General features: G+C 49.9%; 2 protein-coding genes across 2 annotated transcripts in view; both read left to right on the top strand.

Moving 5' to 3' along the window:
• Nucleotides 1-4,217, top strand: part of UIMC1 (ubiquitin interaction motif containing 1) — a 144,105-nt gene extending 139,888 nt beyond the window's left edge. Inside the window, 4 exon segments of the mRNA XM_036847772.1 lie at nucleotides 425-596; nucleotides 2,057-2,120; nucleotides 3,205-3,247; nucleotides 3,766-4,217. Coding sequence (XP_036703667.1) covers nucleotides 425-596; nucleotides 2,057-2,120; nucleotides 3,205-3,247; nucleotides 3,766-3,976 — 490 coding nt within the window. The 3' untranslated portion in view covers nucleotides 3,977-4,217.
• A 5,464-nt stretch (nucleotides 4,218-9,681) lies between these two features.
• Nucleotides 9,682-26,917, top strand: HK3 (hexokinase 3). The gene is made up of 19 exons (XM_036849368.1): nucleotides 9,682-10,035; nucleotides 12,860-12,981; nucleotides 16,747-16,909; nucleotides 17,119-17,273; nucleotides 17,357-17,476; nucleotides 17,567-17,662; nucleotides 18,568-18,667; nucleotides 18,747-18,930; nucleotides 19,422-19,577; nucleotides 19,729-19,962; nucleotides 20,316-20,611; nucleotides 20,723-20,862; nucleotides 20,941-21,060; nucleotides 23,409-23,504; nucleotides 23,674-23,773; nucleotides 25,646-25,829; nucleotides 25,949-26,104; nucleotides 26,264-26,497; nucleotides 26,585-26,917. The coding sequence occupies exons 2-19, from the start codon at nucleotides 12,886-12,888 to the stop codon at nucleotides 26,727-26,729; spliced, it is 2,775 nt and encodes a 924-aa protein (XP_036705263.1). The 5' UTR covers nucleotides 9,682-10,035; nucleotides 12,860-12,885; the 3' UTR covers nucleotides 26,730-26,917.
• Nucleotides 26,918-26,929: the final 12 nt, after the last annotated feature.

Below are 26,929 nucleotides of genomic sequence, written 5' to 3'. Positions count from 1 at the left end.
CAAGTTCATCTACCATGGTAAAAATGTCATTTTGATTCAATGCTCTTGGTGTTCCCTTTTCTGTCTAAATTTTAACTTCCCTTTGAAGAAAATGATTACACTTAATTTGAGAAGAGTTTGACTGAAGTCTGGAGAGCAATTAGCATTGTTTGAGATAGTTAGAAGAGCTGATTTCATTATCATCCCACTGCCACAACAGCAGGGTAAGAGAAACAGCCAGGGAAAACCACTAATCACTCAGTCCTTTTGATTGGCATTGGGTTAGTTTTATTGGCGATCCTGCTGAGCGAATCTGCTTTGGTTGACATGTCTTCTTCACGGAATAACTTTAACACATAAAAACACAATTTGAGACGTATCTAGGAGCACAGAGGCAAAAGCAAATCTTAAAACTGCCTTTTCTCTCTTTCTTCTGATTGGCTAGGAATGAGAAGTGTTATCTCTGTAAATCCCTAGTCCCATTCAGAGAGTATCAGTGTCATGTAGAGTCCTGTCTCCAGCTTGCAAGAGGTGACCGAGGAGATGGGCCTGAAGAGAGTGATAGAGTATGCTCAGCTGTGGAGGGGAAGCGTCCACAACGGCTGAGGAACCCAAAGGTATGTGTGGAGTGTTTTAGGAAAGGTTACCTAACCCTCCACAGTTCTGTTCTGGGCTTTTTTCCTCCCTCCTTCCTTCTTCTGTTTATCTTGAAACAGGATTTGTGCTTTTTAAAATTATTTTTTCTTTTAATTAAAAAGTAATATATACTCATTGTAGAAAATATGGGAAGTTCAAAAAAAAGTATGAAGAATCGGGAAATTATCATCCATAAGTTAGTTACTCAAAGATGACATCTTCTAGTATTTTGGCCTATTTTTTTCTAGTCTTTTTTTAATGCATTTTAATGTAATTGACACCATACTATATATGTACATATATACATATGTGTACATATGTATACTTGTATGTGCATATGTATATATACACCATACTATATATGTACATATATACATATGTGTACATATGTATACTTGTATGGGCATATGTATATATACACTTACCATTGTAACATAAACACCTTCCTGGGTTTATTTTTAAGCTGTTTTTTAAATTACTCTTAATGTTTTTTGTATCACACAGTCAGTTAACCATTCTCATATTATTGGACATTCACATTGTTTCCAGTTCTTCTGTATTATAATGCTGTGTTTAAAACATTAATCAGTCTTTGTACCACTGATTATTTCCTTAGAATAGATTTCCTGAAGTGGAGCACTTAGGGCAATGGGTATAAACATTTTAAAATCTCTTGAAACATACTGCCAGATTACTTTCCAGAAAGTATATCCAGTTGTATACCCACTGCCAGGAACATACAGTCAACTCTGTTGAACACCTCATGTGCCTAGCCTTATTCAGAAACTGTAGGATCTGGTCCTGGTCACTGGGAAGATGTGCTTTCTGGGCTTTGTGATTAGAGATCAGGAAGAGCATGTCTTGGCTTAGAGATCAAAGATAAAGCAGCAGCTCCATATCCTAGGCTTACTGACATAGCAATCACTGAACACTAAGATGGAGAAGCCATTATCTGTCATGATGAAAAAAAAATATGAAGAAAAGTATGAAGAATCAGGGGAAATTATCTTTTCCTTATATGAATGGGGTGATGTTTAGGTGGTAATTTGGAGTTAGGCCTTACGGGTATGTGCTTATACCATAGAGCTAGTTTTTTCTCTGTCATCGCTGCCTCTAGAAGCTAACTTGAAGCTGTTATTTTCTATTTTAAATCTCTCCAAATCTATCATCGGTCAAAGGTTACTGTTCTCTAATATGATCTTGGTGGAATAATTTGCCTTGACTCTGGTATCCATTCTTAGATATATTCTTGGCATAAAGATGTATTCTTTTAATCATATTTGCTTTTTTACTGTGTATCCTCATTTATTAGAAAGCAAAAGACTTCCCTACAGCTGTGCCCCTACACCTCTTCTCTCCTGGAGATAGGTGTGATCTGGGCTAAGGAAGTTGTATTTTAGACTCTCTGTATAACCCTTTCATCTATTTTTCTCTGTCACAGGAAAAAGGCTTCAAGGAAGGCCGACTCCTCAGTCTCTTGGAACAGTCTGAGTACAAGACCACAGGTGAGGATCTCAGGACCAGTTTTCTGAGCTTCTCTCTGAGGCCATCTAGTAAAAATAGCCACTACCAACTCCCCTGACTTTTTGCTAGAGTTATGTGGGTGCACATTTGACCCAGTCAGCCAGCCTTTGAGAATTGGTCTAGATCATCTCTCCTTAAGGAAGATGAAATACTCTGTCTTATTTATCATGTGTTTTGTTTCAGCCTCTATAAAGCTTGAACTTTCTACTGCCTTTTGAACTGGGGAAAACACATTTCCAAATCAGAGGGGAATGTGGTACAAGCCCTAAGTACCTCCTAAAGGAATAGGCATTGAAAACTAGTCATTACTGTCCTCTCCTAATGTTTTGTGCATCATTCATGTTACCTTTAGCATAGTGTCTCAACCTATGCTCCTGAGGGACTGTAGGAAGTAATTCTGTCTCTGTGCCTAATATTTAAGGAGGAGTAGAGTGGATTGTTTAAGAGTATTGCATAGAGTTAGTAATACCAACTTCATAGATTGAAAGGATTATATCTAGTAAAGCTCCACACATATTCCCTGACGTACGTAGGCTCTTGATAAATGTTAGCTGCTATTATTACTGTTGTTGTTGTTAATAGTTGCTATTGTTAAAATTTACTAGATGTAGGTGGAAGAGGAACTTTTTGCTTAGGTCTGGTGAGATTTGCTTCCTATCTAGTTCTAATAGTTCATTCCCAACAAGCAAATGTGTTGTGCCTTCTGATGACTATAAAAAGGCAACCTCTCTGAGCCCCATAGCCTGCTGCCTTTAGGTCAGCAGGTTGTGGATCTCTTCAGGTAGCAGATTTCCCTTGGCAACTCCTTGTTGTTCAAGTCCAGATTTGAAGTAGATTTATTCAGTGGTTATTCATTCAAAAGTGTTCACCTCTGTACTTTTGCAGCTAAGCCTGTTGGATGCTAATGCTCACTCACATTCCATTGGTCTGGGGATTGGGGATCTGAGCTACCTGGGTAAGCCTGATGAAGAGCAGTGCCCAGGACATAGGAAGCACACGATCAGTGAAAAGTGTTATGATTACAACACCACTAACAACATTATTACTTTTTCTGTCCTATCACAGATGCGGAGATAAAGACCAAGTTTTCAGAAACAGGAGCCTTCAGGTGAATTGGGGTGTGCATTGAAGTGTGGCTGTCATCAGTTCTAGAAAAGTACAGCCCTGGTCCTGTGTTCTGTGTATAGTGTGATATTCAAGCTGTTGAAGTAGAAAACTGTGGAACTGTGTGACTGCTCTCTGTATAACTCTGTGCCTGCCATATATCTGGGCTGAGAATTGGATAACTACCTCAGTTCATTCATGGTGTCAAAACAAGCAGAGGAAAAGCTGTCTTACTCCTCTTTGCCTCTTTATCCCCACCCAACCCTCGTCTTCTGACTTAAAATTCAAGCAGCTTGGGGATTTGGGTCTGAATCCTCATTTCCTTACTGCCCAACTGTGTGGCTTTGGGTATATGATTTACCCAGTGTCCTCATCTGTGAAAGGGAAATGATAGTACTTATCTGATTGGATTATTCCAAAGATTACATGAACTAATAGTATATGTAAATACCCCTGGTACACATACTTAGTGCTTATTAGTAGGTGTATATTGAATTCTGATTTTTTTCTCCTTCTTTCTAGGGTGCCTTCACCAGGGGTAGAAGAGGCAGGTTGCAGCAGAGAGATGCAGAGTTCCCCTGCACATCTCGACTTAAATGAGTCTCCCATCAAGTCTTTTGTTTCCATTTCAGAAACCACAGATTGCTTAGTGGACTTTAAAAAGCAGCTTACTGTCCGGTCAAGTAGCCGGACACGGACCAAAGCAGGCAGAGGAAGAAGGAGGAAATCCTGAATTTCTAGGGTCCAAAGGTTGACAAAACCATTAACAATAGGGGTGGGCCATGTTCATTAAGCCTTAGTGGTCTCCAGTTCATTGTTATGCAAGTTTTGGCCCTGCAGTTTCTACCACCAGCACCCATTCAGTGTTCTGGTTTTTATGTTTTCTATGAGCTATACAGACAACTGTGTGTAGTATTCTGTTTTATAACAGTCTGTTTGAATTCACTTATGGTTAAAAAGAAAATTTAAATATATTTATCTATGTTTGTATGAAATCTTATTTCAATAAGATGGAGATTTTCCGTTTTTTCTCTGGGCTTAGGGGAGGGATATTTTAATTATGGAGCTAGTTCTCAGACTCATAAATTGCATGTTTTGGAATGAATTCCATTACTGGTCTCTGACATACTGCCTATATTCACAGAATGTGTAGTGCACAGTTCTGAACACTGTGTGGTTACTCTTTTGACTTTCTCTGACATCATTCTGGAAGATGCCAGGGCATTGAATTCTACTTCTATTCTGCTGTCCTTACCATTCAGTGACTTGTCATTTCATCTTGCTGCCTCACCCAGTTAAGAATTCTCAGCCAGAGCATAGGACCTTTGAGGGATATGTCTGACCATTCTTGCCAGGAATTTGTAAGTGAACTCTCAGTTATTAGTTCCTATACAATTACTTTTTCTTCCTAGATTAACCAGTGGGGATGCCTTGCATATTCATCTGCTAAAACTGAGATTGGTTCTCTTGCCATCAGAGGTCATAGCAGCAACAGGAAATAACTTCTGTTTCAGTTCATTAGTAGAGGAGTACACATTCTCAACCACATTACCCAGGAGCTTCCAGTGAAGAGCAGAGATGTGGTCTATCTTCAGTGCACAGGCAGACTCCAAAGATGAGAGGATGTTGAATGGCAGAAGCAACTGCCTGAGGGAGATGACCAAACAAGGATGTTGAGAAAGCTAGCTTTGGCCCAAGTTGATTTGAAGATATAGTGGGAGATGGTATGAGGTGGCTGCCGACCAGGAAAGGATCCTGGGACAAGATAAACGGGGCACCACTCACACTCTCCTAACTTCTGATTTACCAAGTCCAAAATTTTCTTTTCCTTTATTTTAAAACAAACATGAAGTGTGTGTTAGACTGGGGAGTTCAGAGATAGCTAGATGTAAGGCACAGCACAGGCCTTTAATGCATTGTTCCCTGCCTAGCTGCCTTTGCACACAAGCTCTTTGAGTTAGAAGGCAGGATGGCAGGCTCACTCTCTATTCCTTCCATGTCTTGGTGTTGGATGGCACTGACGTTGTGGCCAGCATCACATTAATATTGCTGTTATTTTTTGAGCAATTGCTATGGTTCAGGCAATGTGTGTAGCTTCATTTAATCCTCACAGCAACCTTATGAGGTAGGTATTATCCTCCCTAATTTTCAGATGAGGAAACAAAGGTTCAGAGTAACAAATAAAACCACTTTTTGTCCATGGAAGTGAGACCACAGTGCCCTGCCTCATCAGTCCTAATGAAAATGCTGTATTTTGACTCTAGTATTGATTATTTTCCTGTTTTCCTTCTGAGAAATAATTTGTCCCATCAACTTAACTCTCACTAGTTTTCTCTCAGTAAATGGCAATTTATTGGAGGTAAAGTTCCATAAACAGGGATGTTTATCTCTCTGCCTGAAGATAAGAAAAGATAAAGGGCTGATTCTAGAAAGTGAATTATTTAACTTAAAATTGAGCGGTCTCCCTAGAACATGGATCAGTGGCAAATTGCTGGAGGAGGGTGTGGATCAGCAGGACTAGTACTGGTCGGCTTATTTATTAACTAATGTGGAGTCAGGGGGAAACAGCCATCTCCCCAGGCCCTCCCACCTCGTCTTTGGTAAAAGCTGCTCATTAGTCTCATTCTCCCAATACCAGTGGTTTTGTGGGAGGGGCCTTAGTAAGGCAATGAAGAGACAAAGTCAGTGGAAAGAGTGTGACATCAACCTGAGTCTGAACCCCTGCTTCTGACACAAGTTAACCTCTGTGAGACCTAGTTTCCTTTTCTATAAAATGCGAAAAATCTTACAGGGTTCTAAGGAGTAAGATAATGTGGGTAAAAGCACAGTATCTATCTCATAGAAGGTGAGTGAATGGCAGCAGTCGTTACTCAATGTAATGCTAGTTTTGTATGTCGTAAGTAGTGTTACAGTGAGAGGTGGAAAAGCCAGAGAGAGGTGAAGAGCAGATGTGAGAGGATACAGTTCGAGTACCTTAGTTCCATCAAGCACCAGCCTTCCACAGCAAGCTCAGGTGTTTAGAGCTTGCCTAGGACCCCTGGGTTTTTGGGTTTTGTTTCTTGTTTTTGTTTTGCTTCTTCCGAAAGATGGGAAGCAGCTGTTCTGCTGATGTTGTCAACTCATCAAGAGCTGGGAAGCTCCAAGAACTTCAAAAGCTATTGTGATAAATTGGGAAAGAGAAGGTAACTTCTGTGTTAGGCCCTGTGGTTGTGTTATTTAATTTCATCCTTATAACAACCCTCTAGCAGAGGCTGTGCCTTGTCCATCTCCCCTGGGCACTCACTGTTCTATTACATACCCGCAGGATCCTATTGCAAGAACCTGTAACTCTCTGCCTTAGCACTTCTCTAGGCTAGTGTGTGGCACAGGCTGGGAGTGCCAGGGAGTGAGGGCCCCTGAGGCAGCTATCAGCCAGTAAAAGATGGAAGTTGGAGGATAAATTCTCCAGCTTCCTCACCTCAGGTGGATGCATTCTACCTGTCTCCCAGAGTTCCCCTGTGGGATTGAGCCTCAGTGGCTCCCAGCAGCAACTTAATTATGTATGCTCTATTGGCTTCCTTCCCTTCCTATCTCACTTCCAACTCCCCTGTCAGTGCTTCCTGGATCAGGCTGGGACTAGGGTGAGGGGCCCTCACTCTTGGGTTCATGTAAAGGCAACGTTGACACTTGTGTGAACCTAAGGGATTCTCTACATTTTATAGCTAGGCACTTCACATGCATTACCCTAATCCTAATCCTGGCCTGATTGCTTCCCAATTAAACCTTTTGCACTCAAATTAGGTCTGCTTCTGGAGGAGCCCAACCTAAGGCATTAGTCTCCATGTTTTATACATGGAAAACAGGCTCAGAGAAGTGAAGAAATTCACCTAGGTCATACAACTGGTAACTGAGATGGGATCCAAACCCAGGTCTGTCTGACACCAGTGCTGATTCTCTCTACTATACCACACTACCTCCTACTTCTCACTTGAGTCACAAAACTCAATGGAAATTTTAAGTTTGGGTGGGCTCATTCTCACCTGTGAGGCAGAGAACTGTGGCCCTAAGTTGATTTAGAAGATGGGAATTGGGGTGAGGGGAAGGCAGGTAAGTAAGTAGATGGTAGTACCAAGTGGGAAGATGGAAGAATGTATAAACCCAGAGTGGAAGGGCTGCTGAAGCCATATGTACCAGGAAGGCAGGAAGAGGTTACTTATTTCCTCTCAGTTTCAAAAGCCCTGGACTATTGAGGTTGTGGGAGAGCTCTTCAATTTAACAAAAATTAACTGATATCTATCCCACGTTAGATCTAGAACTGGGCCCCGGGACGCCAAAGATAAATAAGAATCATTCTTTGGGAGCCCATAGTACAGTGGGGGGAGACAAACAGATTCTTTTAATAGACTGTAGTCTATGCAATGATACAAGGAGATCAAGACACTATGGGATCAATAGGCTGCTACTCGGCTGGGATTAGGGCCAGGAGGAGCTTGTCTGGGAAGGCTCCCAGCAGTGGCGATGTCTGAGGTGTAATTTAAAGGATGAGGAAAAGTTAGGTGGAAAGGCTGGAGAGCACAAAGGGAGAGTCATTCCAGACAGATCAGCGTAAACAAAAAACTAACAGTAAGAAGCAGCTTGATGAGTATAGGAGAGCTGCAAGGCACATTGGAGTAAAAGGGCATGGAGGGAATAGCAGGAAGCTTATTGGGGCCTGTGTGCCTGGCCGTGGGGCACTGTCAGCTGTGAGAAGCAAGCCTGTGAGCAGATCGGAGCAGGGAGGGCCTGACTGTCTTCCCAGCCGTTGTACCTGGGCTACAGCCCACCTTTCCCCCAGTTAACTGCCTCTCCCCATTCCTTAGTTCCTCCTGGACAGCTGAGGATTGGCACTAAGGGGCTATGAGGAGCCTTGTGAGGACTTGTCCTTCCCTTTTTTGGTCAGTGGCCATCTGGTGTCCGAAGAGAGCTGCTCATCCTTGCTATGCCTCTGCTACTCCTTGCTGTGCCTCTGCTACAGTTACGGCTGTCATAGTTGTTAACAGATCTCAAGCCCAGACTGCCTCCTCCCTCCGTAGGCCCTGACACAGACCTTCCCTGACACTCTACCTAGGGTGCTGGGACCCCTGCTGCTGGGGAAATAGACATAGCTTTCTAGAAACAGACAAAGAGCCCTGGCATTGCTTGTCAGGGGTGTATCCTCACCCTGGCTCAGGAGACTGCAAACTGACTGTCAGCATGAATCACATTCACATTTAGTTCCATATTGTCTCCCCACTAAGAAGTTGAGAGAGACTGGAGCCCCAGGCTAGGTAGGATGCTATGTTGTGAATGATGGCCAGTCTATCCTCCCCACCCCCATTCCCAATCTCAGAGCCTACATGCCTGATTGCTACACAGTGAACTGTGCAGAAGGGCTGATATGTGGCATGTTTCCAGAATGCCAAAACTGATTCAACAGCCATCATCCCTGGTCTCCATCCTGGTGTCATGTGGAGGCAGAGTACTGTTTATGGTTAACGGTAAGGTTACTGTTGATGAGATAGCCTGGAGTTTTAAAGTATCTGCTCACCAGTTTCCCTGGAATGAAAATTGGTGCAGTGTGTCTAGTCTCCTACCATGGCGAGTATCTTAGTCCATTTGGGCTGCAATTAAAAAGTACCACAGACTGAGTGGCTTATAAACAATAGAAATGTATTTCTCACAGTTATGGAGGCTGGACGTCTGAGGTCAGGGTGCCAGCCTGGCCAGATGGTCAGATGAAGGCCCTCTTCCACGTTGCAGACCGCGAACTTCTTGTATCCTCACATGGCAGAAGAGGCAAGGGAGCCGCCTGATGAGGGTACTAATCCCATTCATTAGGGCTCCACCCTTATGACCTAATCACCTCCCAAAGACCCCACTTCTTAATACCGTCACCTTGGGCATTAGGTTTTCAACATAAGAATTAGGTGGGAGGGGAACAAAAGTATTTAGACCACAACAGTGGGCACAGTGATACCCCAACTTTCTGTACATTCAAGAAGACTAGTTCAGGGAAACCAACTTGGTGGCCAACAGCCCCACTGCAGCTGAGATTCCTCTTCCCCTTCTAGTAGAGAAGCCCATGGTGTGAACCTACTCTTCCTCCTCGGCCTGGAGACTAAAGGCTGAACTCCACAGCCTGGCTGCCTCCTCTCCCACCATGTGTCCTCACCTACATGTATCCTCTTGAGGTCCTTGGAGCTGCACCCCGATTCCATGAAGGTGCCTGTGCTCCACAATTCTGTACATACAAGGACATACTGCCACTCTTCCTTCAGGGCTCAGCTTCCTCAACTTCTTCTGCCCACTCTGGGGCAGAGTTAGCCTCTTCCTCTTGTGCTCCCATATCGCCTCTTGTTCATTTAGTAAGTCCTTACACATTTTGGAAAATTGTCCATTGGACTACATATTTCCCAGGCTATGTTCTTCTAGCTCCTTTCCAGGGGTGAACCACTGTGGACTCTGAGTGTTTGTAAAATGGATGGAGCTCCCAGCATTGCAGAGGGGATATCCTGGGCTCCTTGACCCAACTCAGGACTCCCAACTTCCTGTGGCGATCTTGGTTAAGTTTGCACCATGGCCCTGCCTAACCTGGCCTCCTCTTAGGGCAGACTCAGAGGGGAGTGCACCTTCCTGAATTAGCTGGTGTCTAGTGAGAGGGTGGGGCTTGGTGACATTATAAGTCAGATTACTCATGAGTTTCACTTTTGAGTGCAAAGCAGTTCAGTGGGACGTCTCATATTGAGAGAGAAGAGCCCAGGTCTGAGGAGAGTGACCAACTGCTGCTTCTACCAGGTAAGATTCTCCTCTAATTCCTGCCTGCCTCAGCTCTAGCCCCTTCCTTACCCTCATCTCTCCTGCTTAGTCCATCCTGGATGAGTGGAGGCTGGAAAGACTAAGCTGGTTGGTCCTCGATAGTGGTTCCTATCCTCGGCAGAGGTCCTGGGATACCTTTCAGAAGGAAGGCTCGTTCCATGTAGCTGATTCAGCTGAATTGAGCCAAGAGGGCCACAGTTATTCAAACATGTGTAGACCCTGGGCTGGGTTCTGGGAATCTAGTGATATGGGAGACATGTCCCTCCCCACAGGAACTCTTAGCTGGAAGAGACAGAAATGAATATTTACTGGGAGTGTAAATACTGGGGTTACTTGGGGGAAGCTTCACAGTCTCTGGTATGTAGAAGTGCTGAATAAATGTTGAATAGAAGAAGAAATGAATAAGAGAGCGAATGAATGAGTGATTGAGCTAGCTGGGCCTCGATAGGAGAGTGAGATCTCACCATGTGTGTAGCCCTAGGCCCTTCCCAAAGGTAATTGCCTCAGTTACCCCATTTTATCCTCAAAACAGACCTCTAACATATATGGAACATATATTTGACAGATTTGACAGAAACTGAGTGTAGGTATATGTGACTTTGGGGAGATTTTTTGGAAACTGATTTCTTGGTTCTCTGAATAAGAACTCCCCACCTCTCAATTTTTCAAAGCTGTACTAGTACCTACCTATGCCAAGCCCTGTGCTGGGCATTGAAGAAGCAGAGATGACTCAGCAATTCCAGGGAAGGCTGTGAATGAAGGCTGAACAGCAGGAGACAAGATGAAGCTCATAGTCAATGTGGCTGGAATATGAAGGGGAGTAGCAAGAGAGGAAGCTTGGGTTGAGGACAGTGTGAGGGGGTTGCAAAGTCACAAAGCGTTTGGGACTTTTTTTTTCTGCAGTAGAAGTCATCACAGTGTGACGGCTTACTTCCCATTGTGGGGAATGACATGATAAAACCTATTTTTGCACAGTCACTCTGGTAACATGTTTGGTGTGGGTAAGGTGGCGAGATGGACACATGGGAGCACGAATATCAATTAGGAGGCTGTTGGAATAATCAGATGGGTGGAAGGTCTAGGACAGTGGCTGTGGGAACTGGGAGGTGGAGACACACGGGAGCTCTTTCTGCTCTCAGCTCTTTCAGCCTGAGAACTTATTGCGTAGGGGAAGTGAGGGTCAGGGATGTATAGCGGCAACATGAATGCCTCCAGCCAAGGTGAAGGACAAGAGAAGAATTTCGTGGGGAAAAGTGAAGGAGGAAATGAATGTGGCTTTGACCGTTGAGTTTGAGGAACCTTCTCCAGCATCCAGAAATGCTAACAGACCATTGGAATTTGGGACTTGGCTCAGGACGGGGGTAGATTTGGGAACCTTCACACAGGTTTTAATCAAACCTTGGGGATGAGTGAGATAAAGAGGGAGTGTGGAGAAGAAGACTATGGCCAGAAACTTGGGAGCCCCATTGTTTAAGAGGAGAGGAGCGAAGGAGTTATTGACGAAGACTATGAGAGACTCAGGAAGGAGGCCCAGGGAAGACTGACTGTCGCAGCCAAGGGAGAAGAGAATTTTGCAGTGAAGAGAATTCTCATGGCTTTGCATGCCTGAGAGAGGGTGAAAGCATGGGAACTGAAGAAAAGGCTGGTATTGGGCAGTCAGGAGATCATAGGTGACCATGGGGAGGGCAAATTCATGGACATGAGGGGAGTGGCAGGTGGGGAGGGGTTGCAGAGGTGGGAAGGTAGCTTTCCTGAAGTTTTGCTGTTAAAGGAGGAGAGGTGGAATAATTCAGTAGCCAGATGCCTTCTGCCCATCTTGGGCCCTCCACTGCATTTCCCTTTTCTTCCACCCCTGCAGGGCACCTGAATCATTGAAGGCTCCTTTGGAAACTTCCTGGTCCCCATTTTATTTACATGTAGATGAAAATAAAGTAGGCCTTGAGATGGAGAGACCTGGTGTGGCTGCTCTGTGAGGAGCTGCATCCTCAACTGTGAGCACAGGGCTCTTTCAGCTCAGCATCACCCCGCCTTCCAAAACTCACCCTGACGTTTATGTTGCACATTACAGTTCCCAAAGCATTTTCCCTGTTGTTACTCTATTTAATTCTGATGACAACCTTGTGAAGGTAGATATTATCTTCTCCTTTTTTACAGATGAAGAAACTGAAATGCAAAGAAATCATAAATGATTTGCCCAAAGTCATGGCATTAGTTGAACCCCTTTCTGAAGCACAGATCCACCCCTGTCCACTTCTCTCTTCAGCATGAAATTTACACACCTTAACTTGGCATGAAGGTGCCAAGCCAGCCTGCTTGCTTCTCCAGCAGGTCTTTGGCCCCTCCTTACCTCACACCCTTGGCTCCAAACCTTTAGCACATCCCTGAACTCCCAAGTACAGCAGCAAGTCCATCTCTGTCACTGCCTGTGTCAGTCATACTGTGATTATTGGTAAAGCTGTGAGGTCCCTGAGGGTGTGGCCTAGGTCTGCTTCGTCTGTACCCTAGCATGTGGCACATTAGGCATTAGGGACTGATAAATGTGAATGAATGACAGAATGAATGAATGGCATTGGGATTAGAAATCAGCCTTCCCAATGCTCTTTTGTTGTACATGCTCTGGAAAATGAGGGGTTTCTGGTTGTTTACTAAAGGATTTTGATGGTCAGAGATTCTGAGCTCTGCCCACATCTTCCTTCCTGGTTCCATTCAGAAGGAAGAAAGTTAAGGGTCTGCATCACAGCCTCCGAGGTTCATCACAACCTGTGGAGTACGTGGTTCACCCGGGAACCCTTTTCCCCCATAGGAGGTCACCCCCCACCGTGGAACCGCATGGACTCCATTGGGTCTCTAGGGTTGCAGCAACAGGAAGAAGCCCCCAGCTGCCCCCAAGAAGGCTTGCCCTGCCCCTCAAACAGCTCTGAGCTGGTAAGTTCAGTACTGGGTTCCTGTCTCGTGCCTATTCAAGGCTGTCAAGAGCAGGAGCAGCAGAAGATGCCATGCGGCCACTGGCTCACACCCATGCAGCCCTTTCCTGTTTACTGAGCCTTTCACGTCTGATCTAGTAGCTTTCTCCTTCAAGGCTCCACACCACTGCAAGGTGGGGGTTATCTCCTCATTTTACAGCCGAGGAAGGGGGCTTAGAGAGGTGACGTACCTTGAGTTTAAGGCACGACAGGAGCTTGAGCTGAGGTGTTTCATCTCCAACGTCTAGAAAGGACCCTCCAGGGTTTTTCTTGTAGAAAGCTGTGTTCTTAAAGCCCTTCCTTCTCCCACTTCTCAAGTCATTCCTGCACATCTTTCACCCCTCAACACGGCCACTGAAGTCAGGCACACAGAGAGGATTTCAGTGCTGAACTCAACTTGGAGGTTGTGCAGCAAGGTTATTGTGCCTCAGGTTAGCTCAGAGTGAGTTTCTCTTTTTTCTGTCATCTTGACCAAGATTTAGAAGCCCTTGTCTACCACACCCTCTAGCAGGAAACACTTGGGTAAGTCAATTCATATCTCTTCGTCTCTGTTTCCTCATCAGTGAAATGGAGGAAAATAAAGTCTAATCCTCCCACTCCTGGAGGATTAAGTGAGCTAATGGAGATACAGGACCTGCACAGAGGAGGCATCCATGAAAGGGTTCTTGAATTGTTCCCTGCAGTTTCTTTAGTTTTCCAGCCCATTCTGAAACCTGCTTGATTTGGCTTGTTGCCCAAACTAGAGGGGCGTCACCCCTCACTGCATTTCATGCTCCCACTTTACCCTTGTCCAACGTCTGCTCCAGACCCTGTAAACATTTCTTCTGTGCACAACCCCTAGCTGGGCCACAGAAGGGTACAATGACTGTGCCGCGGTGCCTGCCCTGCCAGGGCTTGCTCTAGGGCCTGCCACCATCACCTCTTTCACTTTACGCCACTCTCTCGAGACTCTGGCGCTGGTCCCACACCCACCCTGCTGGCTCTATTGCACACACCTGCAGTTTAGAGACAATTCTCTTCAGCTTTGGGGGAACTTCACATGGATGCCAAATTTCCTGTGGCCTTGGGCCCCCACTCAGCACTGCAGGCTTCTACCTCAGCTCCCCTTCCCATGATGCTCTAAGAACCACGTGTGGTTGGAGCCCAGTCCCATCTGAGTCCCTTCCTGGTGCCTTCTGCCAGGACTCTTTTTGTCACCAGAGGGGACATGGAGTCAGGCTCCCCAGGCTGGTTTTACTTTGTGCTCTGAGGAAAGGGAACCCATGTCCTATAGGGCAGCCACTGTCTCACCCCTTCACATCTACTGTCTTCTCAGTCCTCACAACATCGCTAAGAAGTGGGTGCTATTTTTGTTCCTGCTTGACAGAGGAGAAAACCTGCTCAGAGAGATGAGGTGGGCCCTGACTGTCCGACACAGCAAGTTGGTCAAAGGATCCAGCATTGAAGCCACATCGAATCCACCCTCTCTCTAATGCTTTGCTCCTCACTCTCCTGGCTGAGGTCTCTCCCCACTCTTCTTGGGGGAGGTTGAGGCGAGACTCCAGTAGCTTCTCCTGACTGCTGTGCACCCACCAGCGTCAGCCAGCGAAGTCCTCCTGTGTTTCTTGAGGCTTCTGCCATCTCCTAGTCACTCCTCTTGCACCTCTCACTGCAGCCAGGAGGAAAAGGAAGAAAAACATCGATCTACCCAAGCCATTGACTTCTCCATAACTCTGCTGTTGTCATTAAGCAATAATAAAACACCCCTCACATCTGAACAGCACTTTACACTTTCACATACATTATGCCCTTTCTTATGCCACCACAACCACTTAGTCAACAAATCCTGAGAGCCAGCCACTCCTTGTGGCCCTGAGATACAACCATGAACAAGACATGGCTCCTGGGTGCTTTTGAGTATTGTTATTCTCTTGTAAGTCTTAACCATGTCAGAGAGAAGTTTAACTTGCCCAGGGCCACATAGCCAGGAAGTGGCAGGGCAAGGACTCAGATGTAAGTTTTCTCATCCCACGTCCTATGGGGTTTCTTTGCTGCACACTTCATCAGCTTTGGGTTCTTTTCAGGTGTTTTTATTAGTTTTTATAAGGCTTCGCATTTATGTGGAAACATCTCTGCGGTCAGATCTGGGTTCAAGTCCCACTCTGCCCCTTAATAGCTGCTTGGATTAGGAAGATGACTATACCTCTCTGAGCCTCAGTTTCCTCATTTGTGACTCAGGAATAGCTCCTCCTAGCATGCATGGCTACTGGAAGCAGTAATGTGAATATGGAACTGAACATCTGGACTCCAGTTAGGATCATTTGCCTCCTTAGGGATCTGTTTCCCATTCTCTTCCTAAAGCAGGGGTGGGACTGAGTTGCCCCCATCTCCCTCAGTTGGCAGCCTCTCCTCCCTGGCTCTCCCTGCCTCCTTATCCAGGTGCCTAAGTGGTACTTTACAGATATGGGCCCAGTGTGGGGTAGCGGGTCGTAGGAATGGAATTCCTATGAGACAGGCAGTGGGGACCTGGGAAAGGCTAAGACTGGGAGAATGGAGTCGGGGGCTGGGACCCTCCGACAAACCCAGGGAGGCTGCTGAGGCCTCTTTGAAGGACAGGCCAGAGGGTTGTCCCAGGGAGGTTTCCACACAGAAGTGAGATACTGGAGCTTTTCTTAAGCTCCCCCAACTCAAGCTTCTGCTGGAAAAGAACCTGGTGTCCCATCCTCTGCTTTCCCTGTCTGCCCGCCACTCCCTTCACTCTGATCTGCCCCTGGCCAGCCTTCCCCAAAATCCATCCCCTTGCTCTGAAGAAAAACCCTTTGTGCTCTTCCCCCATATCTTCAAATGGCTCATTCCCTTCCTTCATTTAGGTCACCTCCACAGGGAGACCTTCCCTGACCAATATCCAAAAATACCTCTTCCTCCCCTGGTCACTCCTGAACTTCTATTTCTGCCTTTCTTTTCTACCAGTACTACCAGAACCATATTACATGTTTCTGTGCTTATTTTCTGCCCCCTACACTAGAATTGAGTTCCACAAGAGCAGACTCAGCTGGCTGTGCAGTGTATGGTGCTTAGAATAGTTCTGGGTACATATTAGGGGCTCAGTCAATGTCTGTGTGAAGGGTGGCCAACTGTGGGAGGACTGTCCTCCACGGTGTGGCCCCCAAACTCTCCTGGCTGGGCTTGCTCGGGCTCCAGAGTGGAGTGTGTCGGAAGAGGGAAGCCCCTGAACCTGAAGTTCATCCACACATTTGTTCATTCATTTGCTCATCTAACAACAATTCACTGAGCAGCTCGGCTCTGGGTCCTGGGGAACCAGAGCAAATCACTGGTGGGGTGACAGGGGAGAGGTCTTGCCAGCCCTGAATTCAAAGAAGTAGAGGGGGTTGGAGGGAGCTGAAAGGATCCACAAGGGAATGGAGCAGGAGGAAGTGGGTGGGTCTTCCCACCAGAAAGGAGCTTTCTGAGGGTGCAGGAGCTGGTGTAGGCTGTGAGCAGCAAGAAAGCCACAGTGTGTGAAGAGGCGAGGGGTGGGGCTGGGCAGGTGCCTGGGAGCACAGCAAGGCTCACAGTGGGCTCAAGCAGGGCTCAGGCCAGCCCCTGGGGAAGCTGAGGGAGGGGTGCTGGTCTGGGCTAGGGAAGGGAGGTATGAACTGGGCCAGGCTGGCCTCTGTCCTGGTTGGAGTGGGGGAACTTCGCTAGGCCAACAGGGCTCCTGCCCAGATGTCGGCCTGTTTCTCCTCAGGTACAGGAATGCCTGCAGCAGTTCAAGGTGACAGGGGCACAGCTGCGGCAGATCCAAACCAGCCTCCTGGACTCCATGGAGCAAGCCCTTAAGGGGCAGGCCAGCCCTGCCCCTGCTGTCCGGATGCTGCCCACATATGTGGGGTCTACCCCACATGGCACTGGTGGGTTGTATAGACTAACATGGGTGGCCAGGGCTGGTAAGAGGGTTCTGATCTGGGGGAGGGGGGAGTTCCTTACCCCTTTCTCCATCTCTAAGGTCCCCATCTCTAAGGTCCCCTGATGAGACTTCACAGGCCTTGGGAATGTTTCTGGGAAGAAGAGGGCTTGGTCTCACCAGCTGCGTGCCTTTCTGTGACCTGCTTTCCCACAGAGCAAGGAGACTTCGTGGTGCTGGAGCTGGGAGCCACAGGGGCCTCACTGCGTGTTCTGTGGGTGACCCTGATGGGCACTGAGGGGCACAAGATGGAGCCCCGAAGCCAGGAGTTTGTGATCCCCCAAGAGGTGATGCTGGGTCCTGGTCAGCAGGTGAGCACTCACTGCACAGGCTCTGGGCCCGGGGGCAGCTGGGGCTCCAGTGGGCAGAGCTAAGCCCCCAACCCACCCCACAGCTCTTTGACTTTGCCGCCCGCTGCCTATCTGAGTTCCTGGATGCGCTCCCCGTGGGCAATCAGGGTCTGCAGCTTGGGTTCAGCTTCTCCTTCCCTTGTCACCAGACAGGGCTGGACAAGGTGAGGCAGAGTGGCTACAGGGACAGTGGGTGGAGGGGCTGCAGCCCCATGAAGGTCGTTGGAGGACTGACCTGAATTTTCTGCCTCCAGAGCACCCTCATTTCCTGGACCAAAGGTTTTAGGTGCAGTGGTGTGGAAGGCCAGGATGTGGTCCAGTTGCTACGAGACGCCATCCAGAGGCAGGGAGTGAGTAGAGGCAGGGGAGCAGGGAGGGATGCCCACGTGGCCTGGGCCTGGGCCTGGGCCCAGCACATGTAGGCTGTGCCTATGCTTCTGGGAGGGCCTTCTTTCCTTTCCTGTTTATACCCTTTATCCATGTAACCTTTGGGTAAATGCCGCTACCATTCTCATTTTATAGGTAAGGAGACTGAAGCTAAGAAAGGTCAAATAAACGTTCAGGACTGTAGGGGGAAACAAAGATGAAAAGACTTGACCCTGTCCTCAGGGACCTCACAAGTCTAGTGGGAAAACATTCCAATAAAGATTGTCCCTGTTGAGAATGTGGTTCCGATGACTGTGGGAGCACAGGGAAGGGTGTACTACGACTTGAGCAGAGACTTGAAGGAGAAGTTTGCCAGGTGCATAAGCTGGGGCTGGGGAGGAAGGTCTAATTTCAGAGAAGGGCATATTCAGAAGTCTGGATGCCTGAGAAAGGCCGCTCTGGATCTGTGCGGACTAACCACCACGGTGCTGTGTGAGTAGCTGGAAGTCAGGGCTGAGAGGAGCAGGCCTGGGGAGCCAGGCCAGGACCAGGGTGAGCAAGCGAGGTGTCTACAGCGCAGCCTTCAAGGTGACATGTTTGCTCACCCTTGTCCTGGTCCTGTGGGGAGCACTGGTGTTCTGGAAGTGATGGCTGAGGCTGAGAGCCCCTGAGACCTCCAGGGCCTGAGCTGGGAGCAGAGGAGCCAAGGGGCAGGGGTGGGATGGGAGGAAAATCCTCTATAGGTTGGGAAGGCCTAGAGCATATGTGACGCAAATGTGTGGGGCATGCGGACACACATTTCAGGGACTCTGTGTGTCTCCATCAAAGCCAGGGCCCCAGCCCTGCCCATCCCCCAGGTTCCCTGACCTCTGTCCTCTCTGTTGTCCAGACCTACAGCATCGATGTGGTTGCCGTGGTGAATGACACAGTGGGCACCATGATGGGCTGCGAGCCAGGGGTTGGGCCATGCGAAGTTGGGCTGGTTGTAGGTGAGCCACAGGCATTTGTGATGGTGGATGGAGGGCCTGGAGGCCTGGTGGACAGGCCCTGATGGGGTGTCCCTGCCAGACACTGGCACCAATGCGTGTTACATGGAAGAGGCACGGCATGTGGCAGTGCTAGACGAGGACCGGGGCCGAGTCTGCATCAGCGTCGAGTGGGGCTCCTTCAGTGATGATGGGGCCCTGGGGCCAGTGCTGACCATCTTCGACCGCACCCTGGACCACGAGTCCCTGAATCTGGGTGCCCAGAGGTGGCCTAATCTTCTGCTCTAGTCCCTGTCACTGCTTTGTTCCCCTCCCGCTCTGTTGTCCCTGTACTCCAGACCTTAGGCCCCTCCCTCTCGTTTGCTCCTAGGCTCTCTGGGTTGCATCCTGGGGGGCCCTGGCCAGGCTCAAAGAAGGAATGGGTTCTAGAACGAAGAGTTTTTAATTCTTGGCCCTCCCTTATTCCTGACTCTGGCCAGCCCTGGCAGGGGTTGGGGATTGGGAGTAGCCAAGCAAAGAGTCTCCTACCCTCCTTGGGTCCTTCCACCCTCCAGGAGTCCCCATGAACCTAATCTAAGCCAGAGGGGGCAGTGGGGTCTGGGTAAACACCCAACTGTCTCCTAGGAGGCCATTTGCTTCTGGACCCTTCAGCAGGGACCGCAAAGCAAATGACCCCTCTTTGGGAGTTCTTGGAGGTGGGGCCAGGTGGGCTGAGGGCTTAGGAAAGGCTCTGTGCAGCCACCCTTCCTGCCTGTAGGTTTGAGAAGATGATTGGGGGCCTGTACCTGGGTGAGCTGGTGCGGCTGGTGCTGGCTCACCTGGCCCGGTGCGGTGTCCTCTTTGGCGGCTACACCTCCCCTGCCCTGCTAAGGCAAGGCGGCATCCTCCTGGAACATGTGGCTGAGATGGAGGAGTGAGTGCGGGGGGCGAGTGGGCTGCGACAGAGGGGTTCTTGACTTGGGAATGGGGAGGATGCTCTTTCCCTGAGGTAGCCATGGAGCTTTGGTGGGGGCAGGGAGCTTTGGGGCTACTTCAGCCCCAAAGTAGCACCCTGTCCCCGCCAGTCCCTCTGCTGGGGCAGCCCGTGTGCACGCTATCCTGCAGGACTTGGGCCTGAACCCGAGGGCCTCAGATGCCGAGTTCGTGCAGCACATATGTGCGGCTGTGTGCACGCGGGCTGCCCAGCTCTGTGCAGCTGCCCTGGCTGCCGTCCTCTCCCGTCTCCAGCACAGCCGGGAGCAGCAGACACTTCAGATCGCTGTGGCCACTGGAGGCCGAGTGTTTGAGCGACACCCCAGGTATTGGGAATACAGATGATCCTGTGTTAGCAGGTAGCAGGAACAAGTGTGTGTTTGTGATACACACCCAGAGGGCACTCTGGTACCACTGGTGCAAGCCTATGGATATGAATGGCACCCAAGCAAAGTGAGGACAGACAGGGGCTGGGGAGGCCAGAAGAGGTCAGAGGAGAGAAAGAGGCTTCTCTTGGGTGTGCAAGGGAGGGTGTCACTGGGGGCACTGGGCGGATGGTTGGTGCATAGATGGGTTTAGAATTGAATTGATTTGAAGTGAGGGAGCCCAGGGCTTCTGCAAGCCCTGGGGGTCAGGGCCAGGTGCCAAGCCAGGGTGCACCTGATGTGTGTCTGTGTAGGTTCCTCAGCATCCTGCAGGAGACAGTGAGGCTCCTGGCCCCCGAATGTGATGTCTCCTTCATACCCTCTGTGGACGGGGGTGGCCAGGGTGTGGCAATGGTGACTGCTGTGGCTGCCCGCCTGGCTGCCCACCGGTGCCTGCTGGAGGAGACCCTGGCACCATTCCGGTTGACCCGTGAGCAGCTGGCAGCAGTGCAGGCACAGATGCGAGAGGCCATGGCCAAGGGACTCCAGGGGGAAGCCTCCTCCCTCCGCATGCTGCCCACTTACGTCCGGGCCACGCCTGATGGCAGTGGTAAGGACTTGGCCTGAATGTGGGGCTGGGACATGGACTTCTGGGGGTCACAGCCTGTGTGGGGGTGGAGCTTCCAGCTCTGACCTGGCACTGAGGGTCTCTGCCCCACAGAGCGTGGGGACTTCCTGGCCCTGGACCTGGGGGGCACCAACTTCCGGGTCCTCCTGGTGCGTGTGGCCACTGGAGGTGTGCAAATCACCAGCCAGGTCTACTCCATCCCGGAGTGCGTGGCCCAGGGCTCTGGACAGCAGGTACCCACAACCCGGAGCTGATGTCAGGGGGTGGGAAAGGGCCAAGTGGCCCGTTCCCTGACTTGCTCCACCCCTCAGCTCTTTGACCACATTGTGGACTGCATCGTGGACTTCCAGCAGCAGCAGGGCCTGAGTGGGCAGAGCCTCCCCCTGGGTTTCACCTTCTCCTTCCCGTGTAGGCAGGTCGGCCTGGACCAGGTGAGAGAGGGAGGGCTGGGGGAAGCCGTCCTCAGGGGGCTTTCCACCAACATACTCTTCTTGGAGTGGGCAGGAGGCCTGGAGAGGGCTTCCTAGGCTAGGGAGAGGGCTGGGTGGAGGCACTGCAGGGCTGGGCCTGCACCCAGCCTCAGTTTCCCCAGATATGATGTGCCCAGGTGGATGGGATGCGGTGAAATGGCCTGGAATCCAGGGCCATGAAAAGGCGTGGGATGGAGAAGGACATGGTTACCCCTGGGGGCTGCCAGTGGGCAGGAGAGTGGAGCCAGCATTAGGTCTGGGCACTTGGGAGCAGTGCAGGCCAAGGTTGGGACTGACCGGAGGACACACCGGCTGTCTTACCCACAGCACTGTTGTAATGCCGAGGGTATCTGCAGGGAGCAGAGTTTGTTCTGTCTCTCAAAGGGGCTTGTGGTTGCATGGTTCCTTTGCCCTCTCTCCTATTCCCAGCCTTGCTGGTATCCTTCTCAGGGCCTGGTTGGGGTTGTCAGAGGGGCAGGCACAGGTCTAGACACAACACCCACTCAGCACACACCTCTGCATCCTTCATCAGGAATGCTAGACTTTTCATGCACACACCTAAGGCCTGCCATGGAGATGGCTCCTCCCAGACCTCTGATCCAAGCTCCCAGGAATCTCCTCCTCAACACCCCCAACTTCTGCTGAAAAGCTCCTGTGATGAGGAGCTTGCTGGCCCTGAAGGTGCCGACCAGGTTCTTCCACACCTGTGGTCTCTGGGAAGCTCTGCCTCCTCTACTCCAACCAGCCTTCCTATCGTTTTCGCCTACCCTCTGCTCCTGCTCTGACCTCTCAGATACGGGCCTCTGTGCTCTGCTTTCCTTTGGATCATGCAGTCAGCAGTGTCTCTTTGCTCGTCTGCTCCCTCCAGCCTGAGTTATTCTGGCACCTTTTGATTATTCCTTGTAAGGTGTGAGAAGCAGGTGGGACTCTGTGCAAAATCAGGCATGCAGGAAACCCGGTCCTATTAACAGAATTTAATTTCTATGTTGAGCCCACATTCTTTTCAGGAGTGAAAACTTAATGGTAATCAATTCAGGGACCCCCCTTATCCAGGTAGGGGCCCCTCCTTTGCTGTATAGAATGTGCAGACAAGCTGGGACGTGGGGGAAACATCCAGGCCCCAGCCATTTGGACTCTGCCTCTTGCTCTCTTGGGTCTTGACAACTCCCTTGATACCTTACCTTCCCCTCCGTGGAGAAGGAGGGCAGAGGCTGCCTCTGTTCTCAGATTATCCAAATCCCTTCTGTTTCCTCCCCTTCCCCACAGGGGCATGGCCAGGGTGGAGGGCCTAGGACATCTTTCTCAGGAAGCCATCCGGAACCTGGCTCTAACTCCTGCCCACCTCACCTTTCCCAAACCAGGGGGTCTTTCTCTCATCTGGGAGTGGGGAAACTTTGCTGTTACTCATGATCTGGCTCCCCCTCTCATTCACTCTCACTCTCTCTGGTTTCTGTTTTTGAGACAATGAGCACAGAATACTCCATCTTGTGGTTTTATGGGGAAAGGAATAAAAGGAAATATTACTGGGGGAAATGTCAGTTAATATGTCTAAAATCTCCTGCCCCAAAGATTCCCAGACCTGCTCTCCATGTGTCTACTTTGGGCAGAGCAGTCATTTTCTCCTAATGGTGGGTGGAATAGTTCCCCTGCCCCCTCCCTCAGAGGAAGCACAATAAGAAAAGAACAGCTAGGCCACCATTACTAAGTTCACAATTTAAGGCCAGTTTCTCACAGTAAATCGTCTTGTCCCCTCCTGTCCTGCCCCGGTGTCTGGTTTCTGGCTTTTCCATTCATCCTTCACTCGTATCTGGAACATGCATGTGAATCTCCCATTGACACGGCTCTGTCCCAACTCTGAGAATTCCTTCCTTTCAAGTGACTCTTGCTAGCTCTTTCTGGAAGAGCAGACTCTGCTGTCATTTGGACCTCTGAGCCTTCTCTGTCCTTCCCTTTCTCACACACAGCACTCATTTTACCAGATCTGTTCATTCCTAACCCAATTACAAAGGGCCATTCCTTCTGGGCAGATGTCTTAAAATGGCCAGACCCTCAAACTATCTGAGCATTCTGGCACTAAAAGTAGAAGACGTAGGTTGGATGGTTATTAATAGGTTTCTTCACACTGGAATCCTCCTGGGGAACTGGGAGGGGGCAGAGGGCAAGGTCCTTAATCGTATGACAGAGTAGACACAGAATCCTACCTGGGGAGGGAATCATATCCTGCATTCTGATGGGATGCAGGCTTTGGAGAGGCAAAGTGAGATTCCAAGGGACCTCTAGCTTCCTGCTTCCTCTTTGTCCCACCCCAGGGCATCCTCCTGAACTGGACAAAGGGTTTCAATGCATCTGACTGTGAGGGCCAAGATGTTGTGTGTCTGCTGCGGGAAGCCATCGGGCGCCGACAGGTAAGTAGCCTGCCTGCAGGGGTGCTTTGGTGCAACAGGCCTTGAACGGAGCAAAGGGTCTCCCGCTGCCTGATGTGGGGGGCCCTCTGTAGTAGAGACCTCTGGGTCCAGTGCTAGTTGCTGTGACGACCACGTTGCCCAGCAACTAGCAGCATCCTTTTGTGTGCAGGCAGTGGAACTGAATGTGGTTGCCATTGTCAATGACACGGTGGGGACCATGATGTCCTGTGGCTACGAGGACCCCCATTGCGAGGTCGGCCTCATCGTCGGTGAGGAGGGCCCTGCTCTTTTGTGCCCCTACTGCCTGTTGCTAATTTACTGCCTCCTGTTGATTCGGACATTCCCCTGGCCTTGGGGATGTGGCATCATTCCTACCTGACTCAGTGGGGCCCTGGAACACTCTATTGGGCTGAGGGTCTGGAGCTTCGGTGTCTAGCCCAGCTTAGCTACTGACTCACAGTTATTTAAGCTCTCTGAACCTCAGTTTGCCCATCTGTTAAATGAATGTGAGCTTTGGAGTCATACAGATTTGGGTGGAAATACTAGCTCTGCCACTTCCACTGGTATGACCTTGGGCAAATCACCAGAGCCTCAGTTTCCTCATCTCTAAGGTGGAGATCATAATAATGCCTGTCTTAAGGGGTTATGAGGATGAAATGGGAGGGGACAAAGTGTAGCATTATGCCTGGCTCATGGCCTACAGAGTATTTGGAATTGGATGGGACCCCAGTGATGGGGGTGTGTGCAGAGAATGAGTTGAGATGGTTCTTTGAATAGTCCAAGATTCTAAGTCCTTTTTTTTTTTTTTAATATTTATTTATTTATTTGGCTGCACTGGGTCTTAGCTGTGGCACGTGGGATCTTTAGTTGCGGCACGCGGGATCTTTTTAGTTGCAGCATGAGGGGTCTTAGTTGTGGCATGCAGGATCTAGTTCCCTGATCAGGGATCGAACCCGGGCCCCCTGCATTGGGAGCGCGGAGTCTTAACCACTGGACCGCCAGGGAAGTCCCCAAGATTCTAAGTTTTTATTAAGCACCTTTCCTGTGGCCAGTTGGGGGCTGGATGAAGGGACAGGAAGACACATAAAGAAGGGGAAAATATCTGCCTTCTCGGAACTGACTGTTTAGTGAGGGTTGAATCCAGAAGAGCATGTGGCCATCAGAGAGAGCTGAATCTGACTAAATGCCAGGGCAACAAGCCAAGATCAGAAAGGAAGGGGTCCCGACATGAGTGAGACTTGAAAAGAAAGCCTTTGAAAAAGGAATTTGGCTAGATGGGGGAGGAGGGATCCCATAGCTCCTTGGACATCCATCTCTTAGAGCAGGAGGTATGTGGCAGCCTCAAAGGAGACTGGGAGCTTCTTGAACATAGTGTCTGGCACCAGGAGGTGCTCGAGAGAGGCAGGCCCAGATTGCTGTGTGAATAAACAACAGGATGGATTAATTCCAGGGTCCAACACACCTGCTTAGATCTGATCGTGTGTTGGGGAGAAGAAGGAAAAGCCTTTACCCAGGGTATGCCTTCTGTCTAAGCTTCTTGGCTTCAAGGTCAAATCCAAATGTCACTTCCTCTCTGTAGCTTTTCCTGACTTTCTAGGCAGGAAGACTCACCTGTGCTTGGGTGTTCCATGATGCTTTTCTTTGCACTTCAATTTGGGCACACACAGGAAGTATCAGAGTTGGCTGCTCATTGCCCAGCCTCTGGCCACTGTGGAGCTCCTTGTGTCTCATTTTTATGTCCCCGGTTCCTGGCCCAGCACCTGCTGATTTGACTAAAGACCTGGAAGGCCAGTCCAGGAAGGCTTGGGCCTCTCACCTGTGTGACAGCAGGGGCTGTCACACATCTCTCAGGGGAATGATATGAATGACGGGCATTTTGGGAGCACCCTGGGGTAGCATGGGAGATGTGCTGATGGTGGTGCTGGTAGGGGAAGTAGTGGAGGCCCGGGGGGCTTGATGGTGGCAGGGTCTGAAAAAGGGATGCGAGGAAGGAAGGAGGACCAGGCCCTGGGCAGGCCAATGAGCATGGGGAGATGGAGAGGTAGGAAATGAGCCCAGATTTTGCTATCTCGGTGGGAAGGGCTCAGAGGGATCTTGTCTGCATCAGTAAATGGCTCCCACCCCATCTGGCCTCTCTGAAGGAACTGGCACCAATGCCTGCTACATGGAGGAGCTCCAGAATGTGGCAAGTGTGGCTGGGGACTCAGGCCACATGTGCATCAACATGGAGTGGGGTGCCTTTGGGGATGATGGCTCTCTCAGCATGCTCAGTACCCGTTTTGATGCAAGTGTGGACCAGGCATCCATCAACCCTGGCAAGCAGAGGTGAGGGTTGGGCTGGGCAGGTGTGACTGGTGGTGGCTGGCACTAGTGATGTGGCTGGTGGCTGGTGGTGGCACGGGGCTGGGGCCTCCTGCCCTGTGTGCACACACACTTTCATGCAGGTTTGAGAAGATGATCAGTGGCATGTACCTGGGGGAGATCGTCCGCCACACCCTCTTGCATTTGACCAGCCTTGGAGTTCTCTTCCGGGGCCAGCAGACCCAGCGCCTTCAGACCAGGGACATCTTCAAGACCAAGTTTCTCTCTGAGATTGAAAGGTGCTGAGGCCTGCATTATCTCCTTCCACCTCCCAAAGGACTCTATCATTGGGTGGAATGCTGGTTGGAGGGAGGTGCACCAGAGGACGGAAAAGCCATGAGAGGGGGGCGCTCATGCAGGATCCTGCCTCTCTGTGCTCTATTCCCTCCTGTCTCCAGTGACACCCTGGCCCTGAGGCAGGTCCGAGCCATCCTGGAGGATCTGGGGCTGTCCCTGACCTCAGATGATGCCCTGATGGTCCTGGAGGTGTGCCAGGCCGTGTCCCAGAGGGCCGCCCAGCTTTGTGGGGCAGGTGTGGCTGCCGTGGTGGAGAAGATCCGTGAGAACCGGGGCCTGGAAGAGCTGACTGTGTCTGTGGGAGTGGATGGAACCCTCTACAAGTTGCACCCTCAGTGAGTCTGGGTGCCAGGCTGGGCAGGGAGGCATGGCCAGGTGGGGCCCGGCTGACCTGGCCTCACCTCGGCCTCTCCCCCTCACAGCTTCTCCAGCCTGGTGGCAGCCACAGTGCGGGAGCTGGCCCCTCGCTGTGTGGTCACCTTCCTGCAATCAGAGGACGGGTCCGGCAAAGGTGCAGCCCTGGTCACCGCTGTTGCCTGCCGCCTTGCCCAGATGACCTGTGTCTGAAGAAGTCTCCAGCAACCAGCTTTGTTGGACCAGGGCTGGGACCCCATCTGTCCCCCAGCCAGGTCCAGACACCCAGGACTTCCAAAACAGCCATGTATGACCCCTCCATGGCCAATGGCCTGGACCCCTAGCTCTCCCCGAGAGAAGTAGCACTTGGGTTAGCAATATATATATATAATTTATTTACATTCACGTCCGCT

The sequence above is a fragment of the Balaenoptera musculus genome, chromosome 3 (assembly GCF_009873245.2).
Source record: "Balaenoptera musculus isolate JJ_BM4_2016_0621 chromosome 3, mBalMus1.pri.v3, whole genome shotgun sequence".
Classification (NCBI taxonomy): Eukaryota; Metazoa; Chordata; class Mammalia; order Artiodactyla; family Balaenopteridae; genus Balaenoptera; species Balaenoptera musculus.
This window is presented reverse-complemented; position numbering and strand designations above follow the sequence as displayed.